Consider the following 23266-nt stretch of genomic DNA (forward strand, 5'->3'; position numbering starts at 1 on the left):
CACAGTTTATCTAATTAACTAACTAAATTCTACTGAAGGTGTGAGGTGTGAGCTCAGATTGAAGAATGTTAATTCGTTTTTTTGAAGAATGTGAATCCTTTATTTTTCTAGAAGTTGCTGTCAGTTGTTTAAAAAAAAATGTTTTGTTTGTTTCTTTGCAGTGAGCACCGCTAATTTCCCTGATTTACATATCGCTGTCAATCACACCCAATGGAAACCAATCAGAAAGCAGGAGACGGTCTGGCGGGAACACAGAAGGAGGCGGCACTCAGAAACCTGATCCAACAAACAGGATACCAGCTAGTACAGGTAACACTTACACACATAACACCCTATACCAGCTAGTACAGGTAACACTTACACACATAACACCCTATGATACCACCTAGTACAGGTAACACTTATACACATACAGTAGCACCCTATGATACCAGCTAGTACAGGTAACACTTATACACATAACACCCTATGATACCAGCTAGTACAGGTAACACTTACACACATAACACCCTATACCAGCTAGTACAGGTAACACTTATACACATAACACCCTATGATACCAGCTAGTACAGGTAACACTTATACACATAACACCCTATGATACCAGCTAGTACAGGTAACACTTATACACATAACACCCTATGATACCAGCTAGTACAGGTAACCCTTATACACATAACACCCTATGATTACCAGCTAGTACAGGTTAGTGTGTGGGTTATGGCTATATTCTGAAAAGAGATCAGGATGTTTACAAAACAACATACCTGTAGCCTCCATCATCACAGAGGACAGTGTCACATGCCATGAGCTCTCAATGCCACAGGTTTGATTCCCACTCATGTTTCACCAGTTGCATGGCTGCCTCTCTCTCTCTCTCTCTCTCTCTCTCTCTCTCTCTCTCTCTCTCTCTCTCTCTCTCTCTCTCTCTCTCTCTCTCTCTCTCTCTCTCTCTCTCTCTCTCTCTCTCTCTCTCTCTCTCTCTCTCTCTCTCTCTCTCCTGTGCATTTTAGATTTTAGCTATATATATAGCATCATACGTTTTTCAGAAAACTATTTTTCGGATTTAGAACATTGGTTTAGAACAGTGCATGGTTCTTAAAGGTATCATGACATTCATTTTCACTTTTTTTATTTTCAATGTTTTATTTGGGGTTTTATGACCTCAATTACACCCAAAAAACCTGAACTTAAAACATTCAGTGGATTTTCTGTGGTCTGGGGTTTTCTGAATAATTAGGCTGAAAAGTAATCTGAGCTTGGCCCTTCGACAGTGAGGTCACTGTCGAATAATCCCGCCCACTCTCCTCCTCGCCCCTCCCCTCCCCTATCCTTTCCTTTGGGGGGGGGCGGAGCAGAGGCGATGATTGACAGGCAAAATCCCTCACCAGCGACACCCGCAGGCAAAGATTTCTTTTTTCATTGCAGTTGAAAAGGCTTTAGAAATGTGAGAGAAAAACACCTGCCATTGATCACTGGAATGGAATTTTCACTTAAAACTTTTTGTACACTTTTGAAGGACCAGGACAAAGACTTTGAATGTGGTGTAAAAGTGAATGTCATTAAACCTTTAAAAATAGCAGATGTACAAGCTTGTAAGTCTTCTCTTCTGGGGGTCCCTACTCCCTGGCACAAAACATTTTCAGATGGGGGTCCGCAGCATATATATATATATATATATATAATATATATATATATATATATATATACACATATATATATATATATATATATATATATATATATACACACATTTGGGGGAACTGGATTGTTTAAGAGATATTTGTTGGGAATCGGGACACCCAGCTTGAAACCAGGACAATCCCAGCCAAACCGGGACAACCCCCTTGGTCACCTTAAGGGGGTTGGGAGTGGTTGGGGTGCTAAATAACACTGCTGCCGTATAACCAAATGTCCCTGTATGGTTCTTTAAAGGTTCTTCAGCGTTGTTTAGTCTACCTGGAGAAAAAATAACATAATGTATTGTACATACACTAACATATTTCCTGTATGTATGCATTTGCTGAGGATAACACATTAAAGCAGTGATTCTCAAATGTTTTGCCCCTAAGGCACCCTTATGCAGCCTGTCATCATAGTGACTTCATCTTTACACTCCAAGCCTGTAATGGTGCTACATACAGTAGCAGCTATCTTTAAAAGTGCTATGTAGCACCTTTAAAGATAAGTGCTATGGGTCCCCTATGATTACCAACCAAAGAACCACTTTTAATTCTATTTAGCACTAGTTTTGTTCCATGTGTGCGGCAGAAGGCTACTCATCCCAGGACTGGAGTTGGTTTACTCTAGAGCAGTGACATTTTCATTTCAATGACCATCAAATTAATATTTATTTGAGCCCTATACTGAACATTGTTTGTGCCAGGAATCAAACAGCTGATGTATGGGGTTGAAGTGGTTAAACTGCTATATTAAATAATGTCGCTGGGGACCCCCTACCCTCTCAATGAACCCTGGGGGACCCTGGACCCCACATTTAGAACCCCTCCTGGACTAGAGAGTTATATATGTCACAGGGAAAATGGCATTCCAGGGAAATTGACAGGGGAGCGCTTGTTTTATAGGCACGGGGCGGTGCTGCGAGGCGGGGCTTTGATGCGAGGACGACGACCACAACAACAACATACTAACCAGGAAGCTACGCAAGGGGAACGCTGAAAATAAAATGGATAATATGAGAGAAATACTCAAGTAAAGTACGAATACCTCAAAATTGTACTTGAGTAAATCTACTTTGTTACTTTGCACCACTAGTACAAGCCTCAGTGGCGCACTTCGATAATCATTGGACTCCCCACCCACTACCACTGGGAGCCGGGGTTTGACTCCAGCTTGGGACATTACTTTTTCAAACAACCGCGGACTACTTTTTTTTCGCTGATAAAGTATAGTTTTGGACCATGACGGAAGGCGCTCCGACTTAGCAGACCTTGAGGCAGAGGAGTCGCGCCCGAGCGCCTCCAGGCGCGAGTGCCCGCGACGACCTGCCGATGGTCTGCTAGTCGACTTAAGCGCCGTCCGAGTTATGTACCGATAGGCACAGAATCGTAAATGATGCTGTGTGGGGACTGCGTTTGCCCCAAGTGCCACTCACTGCACTAACATAGCCCGCCAGGCCCGCCCCCTGGAGTGTGTGTGTGTGTGTGTGTGTGTGTGTGTGTGTGTGTGTACACGCGCGCGTGTGCGCATGCGTGTGTGCGTGCTGGTTTGTGCATGCGTACGTGTGTGGTGTGGGGCTCATGTCTGGCTTGCATTGCCCTCTAGCGTTGATTCTACAGAATTGCATGAGGGGCATGAAAACAAGCGTACCCCTTTCAATTTCCCTGGAATGCCATTTTCCCTGTAACATATACACTGGGTTAGAGTGGAAATATCTGCTTTTGTTTGAACCACTGCATTTTTGTATTTTTGTCTTTCATAATTCAGTCATGCGTGCTGGATTCTTATTCTGACTTTCTTATTATGAACTTTCATGTTTGACATGAGGCTATGATGTGTTTCTGTGGCTTGCAGCTAACTAGGTTTCAAAATGTCTTTGAATAATGCAGTTTGTTTCCTTACCCAGTCACAACAATCACACATCATTGTATCTTCATTGGGAAAGGAACAAAGACTGAATAATCAACTTGTCACACCAGCGATAAACAACAACAACAACACCACAGCTGAGACTGGTGTGGTTGTTGTTAGAAACTAGAATTCTTCTTATTCTGTGGTGGTTATGTCCCTCTGGCATCACCCGGTGGCGAAGCTGACAAACAGTGTTCTTTTTCTTCTTCTTTAGTGTTTAATGGCAGTTGGCACTGACAAACAGCTATCCATATACCTCCACTAGTGTTTCTCGTCGGGCTCCGGGAGACCACTAGGGGTCCAAATGGTCCTGTGACTCTTGAGAGTGTACAAATGGAACCAAATGGACCGTATAAGTCAGGGGTCCATTTGGTTCCATTTGATGTGTACACTAAACACTTGGAAGATTTTACTATATAGATCAGGGACCCAGAGATTTAAAAAAAATGTTGTATGAAATGGGGGTCCGTGGCCTGAAGCATGTCAAACCGGTGGTCCTTGACATTAAAAAGGTTAAGAATCACTGATCTCCCCCCCCCCCTCTTCAGGAGAATGGACAGAGGAGGTACGGTGGACCTCCTCCAGGCTGGGACGGACCACCTCCTGAGAGAGGAAGTGAGATCTTCATAGGGAAACTACCCCGAGACCTGTTTGAAGACGAGCTGGTTCCTCTCTGTGAGAAGGTAAGACACACAGACAGACAGACAGACAGACAGACAGACAGACAGACAGACAGACAGACAGACAGACAGACAGACAGACAGAATGACAGAAAGACAGGAAGACAAGAAGACAGACAGGAAGCCAGCCAGACAGACAGACAGACAGACAGACAGACAGACAGACAGACAGACAGACAGACAGACAGACAGACAGACAGACAGACAGACAGACAGACAGACAGACAGACAGACAGACAGACAGACAGACATCTCCTATAGAAACTATAAACTTCTTGTTCTCTTTCATATATTCTTTTTATTCTTCTCTCTCTGCATCTCTCTCTTGATGCTTCAATCTCCTCCCTCCATCCCTCTGCCTCTCTCTCTCTCTCTCTCTCTCTCTCTCTCTCTCTCTCTCTCTCTCTCTCTCTCTCTCTAGTTTGGTAAGCTGTATGAAGTGAGGATGATGATGGACTTTAACGGTAACAACAGAGGCTACGCCTTCGTCACCTTCACCGCCAAACAGGAAGCTAAGACGGCCATGAAACAACTCAACAACTATGAAATCAGGTCATTATTAGTATTATTATTATCATTATTATGAGACAGAACCTGCAAAGACCACCCCCCATGACCAATTATAGAACCATCTCAAACTGTTGACGTGTCATAAACCACCAGTGGTGTAAAGTAACCAAGTACATTTACTCAAGTACTGTACTTAAGTAAACATTTTGACATATTTTTACTTTACTTGAGTATTTCCAGCTTTCAGTACTTTTACTTCTACTCCATACATCTCAGAGGCAAATATAGTACTTTTACTCCACTACAATTATTTGACAACTTTAGTTATTAGTTACTTTTCAGATATAAATTATGATATTATGAAACATACATTAACCACTTTAGCCCTATTTTATACATAGGCTGAAAATCTAAAAATAGCCGATCTACAAGCTCACAACGCGCCACGATGCAACGCGTTCAGAGCTTGTAGATCGGCTATTTTCAAACATGTTAGTACTTTTACTTTTGGTACTTAAAGTATATTTTAATGCCAATACTTTTACTCAAGTAACATTTGGAAAACAGGCCTTTTACTTGTAACAGAGTATTTCTACATTGCAGTATTGACACTTTTACTTAAGTAAAACATTTGAGTACTCTTTCCACCACTGTAAACCACAGAGCAGCAGTTGCGGGTTCGATTCCCGGCAGTCGCTTACGGGTCATTTTGTCCCAAACAGGAACGGTCGCCTGCTGGGCGTGTGCGCCAGCGTTGACAACTGCCGTCTGTTCGTGGGAGGGATCCCCAAGACCAAGAAACGCGAGGAGATCCTCTCAGAGATGAGGAAGGTCACCGACGGGGTCGTGGAGGTCATCGTCTACCCCAGCGCCGCCGACAAGACCAAGAACCGAGGCTTCGCCTTCGTGGAGTACGAGACCCACCGAGCCGCCGCTATGGCTAGGAGGAAGCTACTGCCAGGTAGACGTCATGGGGTTTACTATCGGAGAGCGTGTGTGCCGTGTGTGTGTCGTGTGTGTGTGTGTGTGTGTGTGTGTGTGTGTGTGTGTGTGTGTGTGTGTGTGTGTGTGTGTGTGTGTGTGTACTTAAATTATTATACTTGTGTGAGGCCCACATGTCCCCACGAGTATAGTGGAATTTGAGAAAATACACATTGTGAGGACATTGTCCTGGTCCTGATGAGAGAAATTGTTGTTTTATTTGTTTTATAAAATGTAGTTCTCCTGGGGTGGGGGGGGGGGGGTGGCATACAGTGGTGTAAAGTAACTAAGTACATTTATTCAAGTACTGTGCTTAAGTACATTATTGAGGAATTTTTACTTTACTGGAGTATTTCCCATTTTCAATACTTTCACTTCTACTCCACTACATCTAAAAGGCAAATGTTGTACTTTTACTCCACTACAATTATTTGAAAACTTTAGTTACTAGTTACTTTGCAGATATAAATGATTATTATAAAATATACATTAACCACTTTAGCCGTATTTTATACATAGCCCTATTTGAAAATAGCCGATCTACAAGCTCACAATGCGTCGCATCGCAACGCGTTGTGAGCTTGTAGATCTGCTATTTTCAAACATGTTAGTACTACTTTTATCAGCCTAGTAGCATATGGGAGATTAGCCACACACACACACACACACACACACACACACACACACACACACACACACACACACACACACACACACACACACACACACACACACACACACACACACACACACACACACACATACACACACACACACACACACACAGCTGATGTGTGTGTGTGGCTAATCTCCCATACTACTAGGCCGATCAGAGTCATATTTCTTCAAGACAGCACACCAAAGAACACAATGGATCGGTTGCCTGTCAGTCCGACTGATGGGATGTACCGGCACTAGTCAATTGCAGACATGCAAATACACTGGCACAAGAAGACGTTAACACCCCAAAATATACACATTCTTTCAATAACATCCATTTCTGAGTCCCCTGTCCCTTCTGGAGAATAATGGCACATAGACACAACATTAATAAAAATGACTAAGTTAGTGAGGACATGACATCACTAACATAACTTAGAAAACATCAGCCATGTTATCTTGAAGGCCGACAATCTCGACATCCTCTGGACACAACAAATGACACAGCGGCCTTCTACTGTACGTTACCTACTGTACGGACAGACCATGGCGGGCGACCAGAGGCCATATTCTTGTGTCATGGTCCAATGGTTGCAGGGGTGTGTTGAAAAGATAATGCTATCTATAATCCACGGATGAGTCTATCGTGAGAGCAACACAGTCGTAAAGATGCAAGCTTCTGTGATAACACGGGACTCATTAACTTCCTCTTGTTTTCACACCGACACTGAACACTAAGCCTACACAATTCCTTCTAGTTATTGAGATTATTTAGACAGGATTTTCAGGATGTGTGTGGTTGATTGGTAAACAGATTATGAAATAAAATAGCTGTATGAAGGAGAATGAGGTGAATGATGATAATGCGAAAAAGTCACGAGCTGGACTTGAGCCGGTGACATTGAGAGCACAAGGCAGGGCATTTCAGTTCAGTCTTCTGGCGTAGTGGAAACAACAGCGAGCAAAGGTAGAGTGCCTTCTGCCTAGGTGTGGTATGTTTTTGTGGCTTATGTTTATTCTGAGTATGCATATATGTGCACAGATACCGTAGACAGTAGACATTTAAGCCTAATTTATACTCCGTAGTATGACAGTGTTGCTCAGACACAGTCCTGGTCAGGCTGCAGGGAGTTGATGGTGTGTTATAGAAAGGAGAAGACTGAAAGGGAGATGTGGTGACCTTTTGAATGGACTGTATTTGAGACGCAACTAAAGTTATTACGAAAACCCAGAACATGTTGGACTGATCTACTATAAATAATGCATCTCATTTGATTGAAAGTCACTGAATAACCGAAATAAATGTGATATATGTATATGTAATACCGCAGGGGGATTTCTAGAGAGGTACACTGGGGCACTACTTAGGATGAGAATGTGTTGGCCTATCCCATAATGCAAAGCAACATAGCAGATCCGTTCATCACGTTCAATGTTCAGTGAGCGTTCAATGTCTGCTGAGACGGGACAGAATCTGTGTGTTATTACTGAACAAGGACCATAGGGCTATGGTCACATGACTGAAACGTCTTCAAAAGAAAAATGTTTGCGTTAAATAAAAAAAGGCAAAATGTTCTTTTGTGAGTGTGCACTGTTTCTTAAGACTGCTAGCTGTGAGTCTGCACCGGTTACCACTTAAACCCCAGGATCCATATTCTGAAGGAAAACCATACAACGTGTCAAAACGCAACACGTTGTGCGGTTTTAGATCGGCTATTTTCAGCAAAGATATGTAATGTAGACCATAAACAGAAAAGACACCAGTATAGAGTCCAGAGGGACCCTGAGGGACCCTGAGGGACGCTCAACAACGTATGGGGTTCGTTTAAGTGATTAAACTACTGTCAGTAGAGCACGCTTAGCTCAGGACTTCAGTCCTATAGTATTTGGATCAAATAAGTGAAAAGACTATAGATACCTGATCATTTCAGTCTCTTTACCATCTCTCTCTCTCTCTCCCTCTCTCTCTCTCTCTCTCTCTCTCTCTCTCTCAGGTCGCATCCAGCTGTGGGGTCATGCCATTGCCGTCGACTGGGCGGAGCCTGAGGTGGAGGTGGATGAGGACACCATGTCAACGGTCAAGATCCTGTACGTGAGGAACCTGATGCTGCAGACGACGGAGGACATTATCGAGAAGGAGTTCAACACTTTAAAACCAGGTGACACCAATGCACTGAGTGTGTGTGTGTGTATCTGACTGCAGTGTATTGCAGTGGTTCTCAAACTGTCCTCACAACTGAGCGTTGTGAGCTTGTAGATCAGCCATTTCAAAAATATAAATATATGTTTGAACAATCCTGTATGGTCTCTGACACAAAACAAATTCAGTGAACATTTCAGTTAACTGAAATGAAATTAAGAAATGGGCTTTACAAAAAAAAAGTGCTAACTAACTTTAACTGTATTATGTGTTTAGAAAACTAACAAAAGCTAACTAAAAGATCATAGAGAAAATGACCTTTATTTAAGTCTTTCTCAATATAACACTAGTATTTTTGGATGGATGAAATCTATCATCCAAATTCTATTTAGTTGTGCCAGTTCTAACTGTGAATACATCTTTTAAAATGGCATGTTTTACACTAAACTAAACTAAGCAAACCCATTTTAAAAATCCAAATTGAAAAAGTAAGTAAAGTAAAAAATAATATTATTTTTAAATACAAATGTATGAACATGTCTAAACTATAATAACCTTGGTTTGTGTGTGTGTGTGTGTGTGTGTGTGTGTGTGTGTGTGTGTGTGTGTGTGTGTGTGTGTGCGTGCGTGTGCGTGTGCGTGTGCGTGTGTGTGTGTGTGTGTGTGTGCGCGTGTGCGTGCGATGTGTGTGTGTGTGTCTCTAGGTGCTGTGGAGAGAGTGAAGAAGATCAGAGACTATGCGTTCGTCCATTTCTCTCAGAGAGAAGACGCCATTAGCGCCATGAACGCCCTCAACGGCAAGGTCAGAACTGAACACAACACAGTCAACACTTCCTGTTGTTTACATTCACAGTTTACAACAGCACTGCATGGTCCTCAAAGTGACGCCCAGAACCCCCCAGGACGGCTATTCCAAAATAGCTGATCTACAAGCCCACAAGGCATCATAATGCGATGTGACATGTTGTGAGCTTGTAGATCTGCTATTTTTGAATAGACAGTTTTTAAATAGGGCTTAAGTGTTGAAGCTGTTCCTCATTTTGCTGGACAATTTGACAAATCTTCTCTCATGGGAATCCCTGGCACTAAATCTTAGATTTTTTTTAAAAACTTTATTTGGTCCGGACAATGCACATTAACACATACAGTGCCAAGATCGCGTCCACACGTTCTTTCAAATCCATCGCTTGAGTGCCAGGATTCCTAAGAACGAGTTGACACGTTCTTTTGAATTTTCATTGTTTAATCTGTGATCGCACGGCTGTGTTTATTTCTCATCAACACTTTCGTTTTCCACTTACGTCACACTCACCCGGAGTCGGATGTAAAAAAAAAATGTCATTTCCGGGTCACGTTGTTTTTCTCCGGTGATTTTCGGCCAGAATAAGGAAAAACACGTTTTTTCACACGGTATAAAAGGCAAACGGACAGCTCAACTTCTATTTTCTTTGGTCCGGGTGACTAACAGTCATCGTCGTAGTGTATCACGTCGTTTTCAGGCCGATCAGCGGGCCGGGAATTGTCGAAAACGTCACATCCTTTGAATGACCGGATATGACGTGGGCCTGTTTGGGAGGGGGTGAGCGAGGTGATCAATGTTTGGATGTGCTGCTCTCTACTGGTGGAACAATCGTAGGTGCTTGACAACACAATCAGAGAATGTATTTGAATGAAAAATTACAAAACAAAAAAATTAAAAAACACGCAAATTGCTGGCACAGGGGAGAGTACATTATGAATAAACTCTGGCAGTCAATGTGTTAATGTATAGTAGTGTGTATATCTGTCTGTCTCTTATATGTCATCATGATTTGTGTGCATGGGGTTCTCATCTTAAACAAGCTCAGTGCTTAATGAGTCTTCCAGTTTAGTAGATCTTGTATTGTGAAATTGTACTTCCATGTACTGTTATTCTCATGTCTTACTAAATAAAAGTACATCAATCAATCAATCAATCAATCAATCAATCAATCAATCAATCAATCAATCAATCAATCAATCAATCAATGAACACTAAGATGTGATGTAATATACAATTTGTTTTATGATGAATACTTTATTAATCTTCCCAGGTATAATAACATACAGATACAGCAATACACATGATTAAGCGTAAAAATGCTGGATTTAGCAATTGATAATTTCCATCCGTAGTCCCCAAAAAACAAACAAATATGAATTGGGGGCCCTAACCATGAAAATGTCTCTGTCTCTCTCTCTCTCTCTCTCTCTCTCTCTCTCTCTCTCCAGGTATTAGATGGTTCTCCTATAGAGGTGACTCTAGCCAAGCCGGTGGATAAGGACAGTTATGTGCGTTACACCAGGGGAACGGGGGGGCGCAGTGCAACATCTCTGATGCAGCCCGACTACGCTGCCTACAGCCTGGGACAAGTGCCGGTTAGATATACCTCTCAATACTTATTCAACTATTTCATTCCTATTGTATATAACGTGATGTGTTGTGAGCTTGTAAATCATGTTTAAAAAAAGTAAACTAACTAATTCCAACTAGGGTACTTACCAAGTATACTTGCTAGATACTAATTAAGTATGACTAACACAACAACTACAATACTGACTCCTCCCCTCCTCTCCTCTCCTCTCCCCACCTCTCCTCTCTTCTCTTCTCTTCTCTTCTCTTCTCTTCTCTTCTCTTCTCTTCTCTTCTCTTCTCTTCTCTTCTCTTCTCTTCTCTTCTCTTCTCTTCTCTTCCTCTTCTCTTCTCTTCTCCTCTCCTCTCCTCTCCTCTCCTCTCCTCTCCTCTCCTCTCCTCTCCTCTCCTCTCCTCTGCTCTCCTCTCCTCTCCTCTCCTCTCAGGTGTATGATCCTAATGCAGCCTTCCTGGGTGCGCCGGTGTTTCTACGCTCCCAGGCGTACGCGGCCATCCCCAGTCAGTTCCGCTTCCCAGGGGCCAAGGCTCACATCGGGGGCCGGGGTCTGATCAGGACCCCCTCTGTCAGAGGTGAGTGGAGATCATTCTGAGCTTATGCTTTCATTCATAATCTTATGACCAATTGTTATTAATCAACCTATATAATGATAGAATACTATTTTAATAAGATATACTATAATTTGGGAAATTAATTTGTTATTGATTGAAAGTTTTTTACAATGTGTGTGATTGTAAATAGAAATTCTGTTATCCGAGGATGTTATCCGAGGAAAACCTTCAATCTAAAACATATCAGCCACCAGCTATCAGCTTCCTATCAGAAAAGATGTTATAATTATAACACTGATGGTTGGTAGCTTCATTATTTTTGGGCTTATGGAGATTTACATATAAAGGACAAATTTAAATCTTAATGTAAACTGCAGTAATAATCAAGTTTTCACAGGAAACAGTATTTATGGTTATGGTCACACATATTAGGAAACTGAGGTTACTGCATTGTTTGTAGCATTTGCTCATATCACAATCTGCTGTCACTGCCTGCATATTACAGTCTGATTGAAGCAAACCAAATCTGAACACAAAAATAAATTATTTGTGTGCTTGAATATTCTTCTAAAGCAAACACTTGAATCAAAAGAAATGTACAGTAAATATCAATTCAATTCAAATCAAAATGTAAGAATGAATCACCTGAATAAGATAAAAAAAAAAAAAAAAACAGACTACAACAACAGCCCACAGAAATTGCATCCAACAAATACAATATAAAATAAATCAAAACTCAATCAAAATGGAAAAAGAAAAAAAAATGACTAACTGACAATCCTGGTCTCCAAAGAAGCCACACATGAACCGGTTTGAAGACAGACTGAAGCCGTGTTTCACTGTACTGTGCTGGCCAAGGCAGAGATCACATGACCCACACAGCTGAAGCCATCATACAAGACAAAACTGATTAGTGTGTTATAATGTCTCCAGTAATTTACTACTTAAAGGTATATGTTTGCCCTGTGTTTACATAACAAAGCAATATATTTGTATCAATCATTTATTATTTATACCAGCAGTCATCAGCAGCCACTGGAGTAGTGTGGTGTGTGTTTACCTGCAGAAGCACACGGCCCTCTCACTGTATTTTGGTGTTTTCATTGTTTGTTTCGGTAGCTCAAAAACATCCCCGTCTACCAAAACAAACAGTGAAAACAGCAAAACACAGAGAGAGGGCAATGCGTTTCTGCAGGTAAACACCACCACACTACTCCAATGCTGATGATCACTGCTGGTATAGAGGGAAATGATGGGTAAACAATGTATTTGTTGTTTTGTTATGTAAACGCAGGGAAAAGTTACATACACTGCCTTTAAAGCATGAGTTTTCAAGTGGTATTGTAGGAAAGTGAAGATTTTTTAAATTATTGTTATTGTCATTATTTTTTTTTTTAATTTATTTTGGAGAAACTTAGTAACTTAGTATTCGAGGACAGAGGAATTAAAGACATCGTCATTATCAGGGGTCCTTTGAGGAGGCCATATTCTTCCATTCCAAAAGTACTTCAATGCTTAACAACTACAAAAGAGGACCGGCTCATTGCCATGTCCACAGACTCTGTCAAGAGGCACATGAAACACAGTCCCTTGCGAAGTTCTGGATGAGTTGCCAGGCAGAATTTCTAGAGCTTACAGTAAAAGTACTTTTGCAACTACCGTTCGTATCTCTGTGACAGCAGTATTTTCATGCTGGCATGAAGAATATGTAAGAAAATGAAATGAAGAAGAAGAAAAAGGAGAAATAAAACATTTAATAAGCATGTCAAAGAGATAATGTTTCACATAGTCAAACAGAGCCACAAGTCTGCCACTGTAGACCCTGTAGAACTTGATGTACAGTAGTATCGGGAATGGTGTCTTGTACTGTATGGTGACTCCAGCTGTGTGTCGTTCACTGTGATTCACATAATTGTAACGATTTATTGGTACTTATCGATACCAATTGATTCCCCGGTGATTTGCTTTGATTTCACTGCCTTCCCCTGTAGAAGTTTACATGACTGTGCCTGTAGGGGCCGCGGGGGTGCGGGGGCTGGGTGGGCGGGGCTACCTGGCCTACAGCGCCGGGGGCGGAGCTCCGGGCCGTGGAGGAGGAGGAGCCGTGTACGGCCTGAAGGTGGACAAGCGGGCCGAGGAGAAGCTCTACGATCTGCTGCCGGGCATGGAGCTGACCCCTCTGAACCCGGCGGCCATGGCGCTCAAAACGTCCGGACTCAAACATCCGACGCAGGTAGGACGCACATACACACACACACACACCACACACACACACACACACACACACACACACACACACACACACACACACACACACACATGTACTAGGATTTGAAACTGCCGGTCACCGTGTCCGGAAGCCGGAAGGATTACAATTTATCTGACATTTGATAATGCATGCAATGCAATGAATGACAAGCAGGTGTGTAAAATGAGCCAATAATAGCAGTTAAAGCCAGTGGTATAAAGTAACTAAGTGCATTTACTTAAGTACCGTACTTAAGTACAATTTTGAGGTATTTTTACTTTACTGGAGCATTTTCAATTTTCAGTACTCTTATACTTCTACTCCACTACATGTCTGAGGCAAATATTGTACTTTTACTCCACTACAATTATTTGAAAACTTCAGATATAAATTATGATATTATGAAACATACATTAACCACTTTAGCCCTATTTTATACGTAGGCTGTTTGAAAATAGCAGATCTACAAGCTCACAACGCGTCGCGACGCGTTGTGAGCTTGTAGATCTGCTATTTTCAAACATTTTAGTACTTTTACTTTTGATACTTTAAGTTCATTTTGATGCCAATACTTTTGTACTTTTAATCAAGTAAATTTATAATTCTGGACTTTTACTTGTAACAGAGTATTTCTATATTGCAGTATTGATACTTTTACTTTTTACTTTTACTTTTTCCACCACTGGAAGCATTATATTTGGGACTGAAAACGATTTGAATGTAAGGGAGAAAATAATTAAAGCCTCATCTTGCATAAGGGGATTAATTAGCTAGGCTACAACGATTTTTCAACAAGGTGTTGCATCATTAGTTTCATGGTCAAACACGTTCTTCAGAATAATGAGCAATAGTCTAATTTCTCCTCTCTTTCATGAGGTTGATTGATTCATCTGGCCAGCAATGAATCAAAATATAGGCTACTCACTCACCATATGGCCGTACGTTGTATGGTGACAATATGTCGGGAGTGCGTCCATGCATCTGTTAAAATGTAAAAAATATGTTTTTTCCATCAAATGTCAGAAAATGCTTGAATTAATAGGCGTGGTCTGGGAGAAAAAGCTTGAAATTAAATAATGACTGTTAAGGGCATGATTTCATTCATTGCACGATACTACGTGCAACAAATTATATCAAGCCCAGGCATTATTTAACTGAAATATTTTAAAAAAAGGGTGAGAACCACTGATCTATTCCTATCCCACGGTTACCCTTATTCTATTCTCTTACTTTATCCAACCTTCCATTAAACTTATGTTAACTGATATGTTGATTTGTATCGTATGTATGAGTGAGCAGACATGATGTGATTATATGGGCACATTTCCTAATAATGATGACTCAATCAGGCAATCTGGTACACTTCCCCTTCTTGAGGTTCTAACTCCCCTTTTCTGTGGAATTTCTTGACCTCCGACCTCCCGGTAACTGACAACATTGAAGCATCATCATAGGTCACCAGGTCATTCAGTGCACTGTTCCGTGGAAGTAAATAAAGAAAGAAAATGTTCATAAATAAAGAAAAAACACTTTCCTACATTACTAAATGCATGGTCAGGGACCACATGCAATACCTTCATGGACCAGCAGTGGTCCAAGGTCCACCTGTTGAAAACCTATGACCTATAGGACCAACCTAGTCACTTATCTCTCTCCTCTCTCTCTCTCTCTCTCTCTCTCTCTCTCTCTCTCTCTCTCTCTCTCTCTCTCTCTCTCTCTCTCTCTCTCTCTCTCTCTCTCTCTCTCTCTCTCTCTCTCTCTCTCTCTCTCTGTAGATTCTGGAGGAGGTTTGTCAGAAGAACAACTGGGGTCACCCTGTGTACCAGCTGCACTCAGCCATTGGTCCTGACCAGAGACAGCTGTTCCTCTACAAAGTCACCATACCCGCCCTCGCTACACAGTACCCCAACGTGTAGGTCTAATAACACACTCATTCACTCATTATCCCGTTCCTCCACAGCGGTCAAGGACCCACAAATTGGTATGTATTTGGTCACGCGGCACGGACCCCCATCTGAAAATATCATGTGCCCAGGGACCCCCAAACAAGATTTGTTGTGTTAAAATGTTTTCAAATTTTGTTCTGCAACACCATTGCGGGATGACATAAAATAGGGCTTCAGTGGTTCCATCTTGACGGGACAGTCTACTGATCATTCCCACAAAGTTCCAAGTTCAAGAGAATATCACCCATCTGTCCTTGAATGAATCATCTCTATTGGTCCTGAGATATGACCCATGACCTTGATTGTGACCTTGACCTTTGACCTTTTCAACCAAAATGTTACTCATTTCCTGCAGCCTACTCATTATTCCCTCCAAGGTTCATGAAAATCCCTCCATCTGTTCTCGAGTTATGGTGCTACATGGGCGAGAAAGTAACCTGCATACAAACACACATAAACAAACAAACAGATGGCAATAATTACGATATCCTGCATGTGCTGCAGCGTCCATCGAATGTTGTTACATCCCCGAGAAAGTCCAGGTGTTGAGGGGATTAACAATAGAAATTAAAGATGATCCCAGTGAAAGCTAATTAAGGAAAACAGATGTACTGTACTGTACTGTATATGAATGTATTCACAATGGAATCAAACGTATTCTAAGCCAATAGAACAACTACTAAATTGCACCTCTTAAAGAAAGAAAAACATATTTACACACATGGAGAACACGACAGAAACCCATTCAATCCGGGAACGCATCTCTGTCATTTTAGATTTCTTTGGCTATTCAAAAATAGCAGATATACAAGCTCATAGCGTGGCACCGAGTACCACGCTATGAGCTTATAGATCTGCTATTTTTGAAAAATGTGTGCAAATCTTTGAATATATATATTTTTAAGCAACAATTTGTAAAATATTTTGTTCCAGGGATCTCCAGAAGCAAAGATTTGAGTTACAAATATTCGCTTTAAAAAAATATGTATTCAAAGATTTGCACAAATTTTCACGGTTCTTCAAAAATAGCAGATCTACAAGCTCATAGCGCGGCACTCACGCTATGAGCTTGTAGATCTGCTATTTCTGAATAGCCAAAGAAATCTAAAAATGACACAGATGCGTTGCCGCATTGAGTGGGTTAAAAAGAGACTTACCACCGCCCCAGTGCACACACAACTCGAGCACTATGGCCTCAATGCTTGTTTAATGACCCACTGGCCCCATCTGCACCCTTCTCCGGGTCCTAAACCACCAGGCCCTGATGAGAGAGTGAACACATGGTGTGATTCTTCACTCACTGTAGCTGTAAGACGGGGGGGAGACCATAGCCTACCTGTTACCTAAGTTTCAAGTTTCAAATGTATTAGAAAACATCATTGCATATAACGCTCTAGATAACATTTAAAATCAAACATCCAAAACATCAAACAGTAAAAAAAGTTTCTATTACTTCTCATAAAGCTTGTATGCTCTTGGGAGGAAGGACATCTGGTGCCTTTTTGTGCGACTCACACGAATTGTGAGAATGAGCCATTTAGCGGCTGGAATTAGTACAGAGGCCTTCATAGGGTGGACCCAAAAAGGTGTGTCTATTCTGATTGTTCACCGACAATACAAAAAGACATGAACGCAGGAAGCTCTCCACACGGGTGAAATGGTGGTGCCTAGCTCTCATCCTACCACCAACTCAATAGGCTCTACGCACAGCAGCCATATTGGAAAGAAATTGGGCCTCTCCCTTACTTCCTTCCCAGGTTTTACCAATGATCCTAATGAAGGCTTGGTTCTCAAACCTTTTAATTCCAAGGACCCCCATGACTCTGAGAGTGTACAAATGGAACCAAATGGACCCTTGGGTCCATTTGGTTCCATTTGTACACTCTCGGAGTTACACACCTTTTAAGGTGCCATTTGGAACCCCCTCAAGGACCACACGTTGAAAACCCACTGGTGTAGCAGAGTGTTTCCAGTGAGCCAACATGCACAGTATCAGCACCCTGACTCTGTTTGACCAGAATGGAACAGAGCCTTCATTAGTATCATTGGTAACACCTGTGAAGGAAGTAAGAAGAGAAGAGACACAGGAGAAAACAGGACAAACAATCTGATAATCTCTCTTTTCTCCTGCAGCCACCCGTTCACCCCAGCCAAGCTGTGTACAGCAGTGGACGAGGCTAAGCTCCATGCAGCAGATCACACGCTGCAGACTCTGGGTCTGCAGACAGAGGGCGTCAACGAGGCTGCTGCTGCTGCCGCTGCTGCTGCTTCGGCTGCTGTGACCTCAGTGGCCTTCCAAGGTATGTGAAGGTCCGTTCCGAAGTAACAGCAGCCAACTCTCAAAGTGTCAGGGCTCCATTGAATGGCTCAGTCCAGGTACCATTTAGTGTAGCACAGTGGTTCTCAAACTTTTTTAATTTCAAGGACCCATAACATAACATTGTAGGGGTTTGACCAGTTTGTGGCTGCGATGTCCTTGATGATGCGTTAAACTTTGACTTCGCACCTCTTCTTGTACAGTTCAGTTATCATCTGTAGCATATATGTAACACAAGTTTGATTTGTACAGTGTGAGACTGGGGGTGGTAGTGACCACGTCAATGTGGTCTATCCACAAGTTTCCTAGGGCACTATGGGCATCACTTCCTGTCGATAATATGATCCCTGATACCTGATCAAATCGACAGGAAGTGATGCCCATAATGCTCTAGGAAACTTGTGGATAGGTTCAAGGTGTTCATTAGTCAAATTTGTAGCACCTCGCTCGGGTGCACCAGTCATGGCTCAAGCCCTTTGCTGAGCCTGCCTTGAAACGGCGAGATGCAACGTAGCAGTGGTTTGTAGAAACATACAATGGTAACGTTTGTTCTCCGGCGATTGGGTTGACCACAACTACTTACTCTTATGGGGATCGTGTGATTTTCTGTGTGTGTGTGTGTGCGCGTGTGCGTGTGCGTATGCGTGTGCGTGTGTGTGTGTGTGTGTGTGTGTGTGTGTGTGTGTGTGTGTGTGTGTGTGTGTGTGTGTGTGTGAGAGTGCATACCTGCATGCAGTGATGGAAGAAGTACTAAATGTTTTTTACTTAAGTAAAAGTATCAATACCCTATTGCAGAAATAGTCTGTTACAAATACAGGTCCAGTATTCAAAATTTACTTGAGAAAAAGTATACGTATTGGCATCCAAATACACTTAAAGTACCAAAAGTATTCAAGTATTCAAGTACTCATTATGCAGAAGGTCTCATTTCACAAGTTTTCAAATGCATAAAGTGCATAAAATCTACAAGCTCACAAAGCGACGCGTTGTGTACAGTGCTTGAGTAAATGTACTTTATTACTTTCCACCACTTCTTGCATGCGTGTGTGTGTGTGTGTGTGTGTGTGTGTGTGTGTGTGTGTGTGTGTGTGTGTGTGTGTGTGTGTGTGTGTGTGTGTGTGTGTGTGTGTGTGTGTGTGTGTGTGTGTGTGTGTGTGTGTGTGTGTGTGTGTGTGTGTGTGTGTGTGTGTGTGGGGGGTGCGTTTTGACCACATGTCCTGTCCTTTCTGTGCAGGCTACACCCTGGCCAGCCCGACGTCCTCTGCGGCCGTGGCGTCTCAGCTCAAACAAGACCTGACCTACACCACCTACGAAGGCTACCCCGCCTTCGCTGTGGCAACGCGCCACGCCGACAACTACGGGGTGTTCTAGAACAGGGACGGGTGGCAGGAATGACATCCACAACGAAAGTATTCTCGAAGTTCAAAAGGAATCGGAGGATGTCGGCCTTCTGGTCATGTTGCCAACATGAAAGTCTTTCCAGATCTGTAATGTGAATTTAAACCACTTTCAACCGTGGTGTCTCTGTTTTGGGTTTATGTCATTACAAGCGAACATTTAAAAGCAACAAATCACAATTTTTCACAATTTTTAATTCCTTTTTCAAAATATTCTAAAATATCTTTTAACTATTTAAAACTTAAAAAAGGGTAAACTAGCACATACCACGCAACGCATCACATCGCTTGTATATCAGCTATTTTATTTTATTTTTCACAATTTCTGAAAGTATAAAATAGGGCTTAAGAAGTTAAAGGTCCAGTGATATGAGATTTTCTTTTCTCAACAATGTCAATTGCCATTTTCAACCAATCTTCGTATAATTGGTAATATAAAACAAAGATATCATTTTTATATATAGGAAACACATATGAGGGTGTTGTGTGTTTCCAGTTCAAATCTGCTGCTGAGCCAATCAAATGAAGCTATGAGAAACTGACCCGGAACTGGAAACGGGAATGTCACCTTCTGGGAAAGGGAACTACAGTGAGCACTAGCGAGGACCAATTATACGAAGATAAGGTTGAAAATAGGTGAAGTGCTCCTTTAAATATTGTGGGTTTGAGGTTTCAGGCAGTCTTCTCTACAGAGCCACACACAGCAGTTCATCTGCTGTCCTCGTTAAAGTGGTATTCATACAGAAATGGGTGACATATCTTTATATGGGTGGAGGTTTTTATTACTGTGTGAATGCTAAATCCTACTTATGGACGATGTCCTTTAAAAGACACTATAATTATAATAACAGTGGTTTGGCTTTGAATATGAGAATATTGAGCAAAAAAAATTAACCCCTTCCAACCTGGTGTCGGTGATTATAGAACGGCTTGTAGAACAGCTATTTCTGCGTGTCACAGTTGTACAACGAAATATAAAACAGGCTTAAGTGGTTAATGAAGTTCATCAATAAACACGTTTGAAGTTTGTTCCCTATAGAGACATTTTGAAACAACAATGACATTATAAGGTTCTAAAAGCTGCTGATAAACAAATTATGCACCTCTCTTTGATTTATTTTGATTCCCTTTCAATCGATTCATCCTCTGCCCTTCCATCTTTTCATTTTTAACATCCCGCCGTCTCTTTCTCTTCCTCTCGATTACCCTGCATAAGTGTTTTCTGATCTGAAACAGACCATACACTCATCCTTGATTTCAAATTATTGTCGCTTATTGGTTGAGTAAGCAATGAAAATAGCCTGTGATTGGCTAGGGCTGTAGACCTTTGTGGTTAGAACCAATCGGATTAAAATGGGTGTTGCTGATTGTTTAATGAGTCTACTTTATTTTTTTATTTTTTTTGGGACTAAAGGGAGATTGCACAGTATGTTTTCTACTTATAGTAAATGTTTGACATTTTCTATAAAAACGTTTCATTCTAGTTGGTTTGTGCTTTTTAGTAGAAGCAGTTTTGTCCATGTTGTGGCCCCGACCATACAGTATGTAGTTTAATACAAGTGTGAGAAGATTAGACCTCTGGAATTCAAAATATGTGGACCAAGTTGTCTTGTGTAGTGTTTTTAATGGTACGCTCCCTGTTGCTCTCTGGAATATGTAGTTTTCATAAGCTTCAAATCTGTAGTTTTTAATCCCTTCTTTGAGTCATGACAGGATATATGAACAGAATGACATCTTCCCTCAGTCTGTTATGGGCTTATGTATTCATCCTTTTTGTTTTTGTTTTGCCATTTTAGGGGTATCCTTATTAAGTTTCTACTTACAGTAGCCTACATGTGCCTTATGATGTGCAACAGTAGACTGTAGATTCAACCTTGAGTCATATTGTTCCACTGAGGATAAGACATTTTTTTAAATGGATCAATACAGTTGAGCATTATGTTTTTTTGTTTTGTTTTTGTTTTATGAGTGAGAATTCTTTTTTTTGTCTCTAGTTGTGTTTAGTTTTCTGTTTCTGTTCTTCCTCATTCAGTCCATAGTGTTCCTCCCATTTCTCGCTCTCTCGTTAACTGTGAACTTTTGACGTTCAGGAAATGATGATGTGAGAGGCAAGCCAGCAAACAGCGGGCCTACTAAGCTGTGTTGTGTCTTGAAATGTGTGCCTAAAGCGCAATCTTTACTTAAATGAATGCTGAAAGCCAACAATAGCCGATACACAAACTCACTGTGAGCTTGTAGATCTGCTAATTTCCCGCCTAACATTCCATTGAATGTGTCATGTTGAATCTCAACAGATCTCACTTCACCACCAGATCTCTAGTGTCAAAAAGCGAATTGACGAGTTGGCGGGCGTTAGCAATGAATCCCAGAAAGGTGAATGAACTTTCAGATCAGACACTGCCATGCCAATTGGTGCTGCTGTTAACTTGTAAGACTTGAGGAACGGATCCCAGAAAAGTAGCGAACGTTTAGCGTGTTTGGAGAGATCCTACCACCCAGGTTAGATGAAGGACGCTAATTTAAGATTATAAATCCTGTCTTTGTCAGCTCTCTGGTCTGACAAACTGCTAGAAGTCTCTTCCAGCATAGTTAATAGGCTCTATGCACAGCAGCCACATTGGAAAGAAATTGGGCCTCTTCCTTACTTCCTTCACAGGTTTTACCAATGATACTAATGAAGGCTTGGTTCTCAAACCTTTTAATATCAATATCAGCACCCTGATTCTGTTTGACCAGAATGGAACAGAGCCTGCATTAGTATAATTGGTAACACCTGTGAAGGAAGTAAGAAGAGGCCCAATTTCTTTCCAATATGGCTCTTGTGCATAGAGCCTATTGGTTCTTAACTCAGGTTTGAAATTAGAGGCATAGTATGTGACTTCATAGAATGTAACTTTGCCATGTGTTTACATAGCAAAACAATAACTACATTTTGTACCCATAATTTCCCTCTATACCAGCAGTTATCAGACACTGAAGTAGTGTGGTGCTGTTTACCTGCAGAAACACACTGCCTTCTCACTGTATTTTCACTGTTTGTTTTGGTAGACGGGTATGTTTTTGGGGTGTTATGTGAACACAGGCAAAGTTACATACCGTACTATGCCTTTAAATTAGACAGCTAGAATGAAAACCAGTCAATATAGTGGGTCCACACAGGGATGGTAGCAGAGGACCATAGTTCCGAGAGTCAGTATTAAAAGTGTGTGTAGCACTTAGAACGTATTTTTATACCATAAAGTAATGAAAAAAGTAAACAGTTCCAGAGTCTGTTTGTATAGAGTTATTTTGCATTCTTTTTTTGGGGGGGAGGGAAATTCAATTTAATAATTGACTCTGAAACTGCAGCATTGTAAGAGAAATAAAAGGTACAGGGGTTTAAATTGAACACTAATCACGTTTGTTTTCAACTCCAGAATGTGGAGGTTTTTACATTGGAGAACTCAATACATGTGTCCTGATCCATAATCACCCTGAATGACATGAATAAAACAATGACATTTTGAAAAATACAGTGTGTATGCTGTCCATGGTATGATGATTATATTTACAACTCAAATTATGTATAATCACATGTACTTATAAACAAATAATAAGCCTGCAGTTTATTTCTGCAGTATATGATTTTAGACTACTGTAGGCTATTATAGATGAAAAACCTATGATTAAAGATTTGATTCAATTATTATACATTCAAGTACTTTATAATAGATTACATGATTAAGGATTATATTATGTAGCCTATTATGTATATATGATGTTGTATTTAGATTATGGGCAGATTAATTTATAATTTTTTATACACATTATGGTACAAATATTGTATGATTGACATTTATTAGATTTTATTTAAAG

General features: G+C 41.2%; 1 protein-coding gene across 1 annotated transcript; it reads left to right on the forward strand.

Moving 5' to 3' along the window:
* Positions 1–210: 210 nt before the first annotated feature.
* Positions 211–19385, forward strand: a1cf (apobec1 complementation factor; the record flags this gene model as incomplete). Its single annotated transcript, XM_080456361.1, has 12 exons — positions 211–309; positions 4140–4274; positions 4693–4823; positions 5504–5742; positions 8417–8581; positions 9267–9364; positions 10813–10953; positions 11380–11524; positions 13495–13736; positions 15527–15663; positions 17831–17997; positions 19249–19385. 12 exons carry the CDS (start codon positions 211–213, stop codon positions 19383–19385), a joined length of 1836 nt encoding a protein of 611 aa, XP_080312487.1.
* Between the last annotated feature and the right edge of the window lie 3881 nt (positions 19386–23266).

This window comes from Gymnoscopelus braueri (genome assembly GCF_963280865.1).
Source record: "Gymnoscopelus braueri genome assembly, chromosome: 17".
Classification (NCBI taxonomy): Eukaryota; Metazoa; Chordata; class Actinopteri; order Myctophiformes; family Myctophidae; genus Gymnoscopelus; species Gymnoscopelus braueri.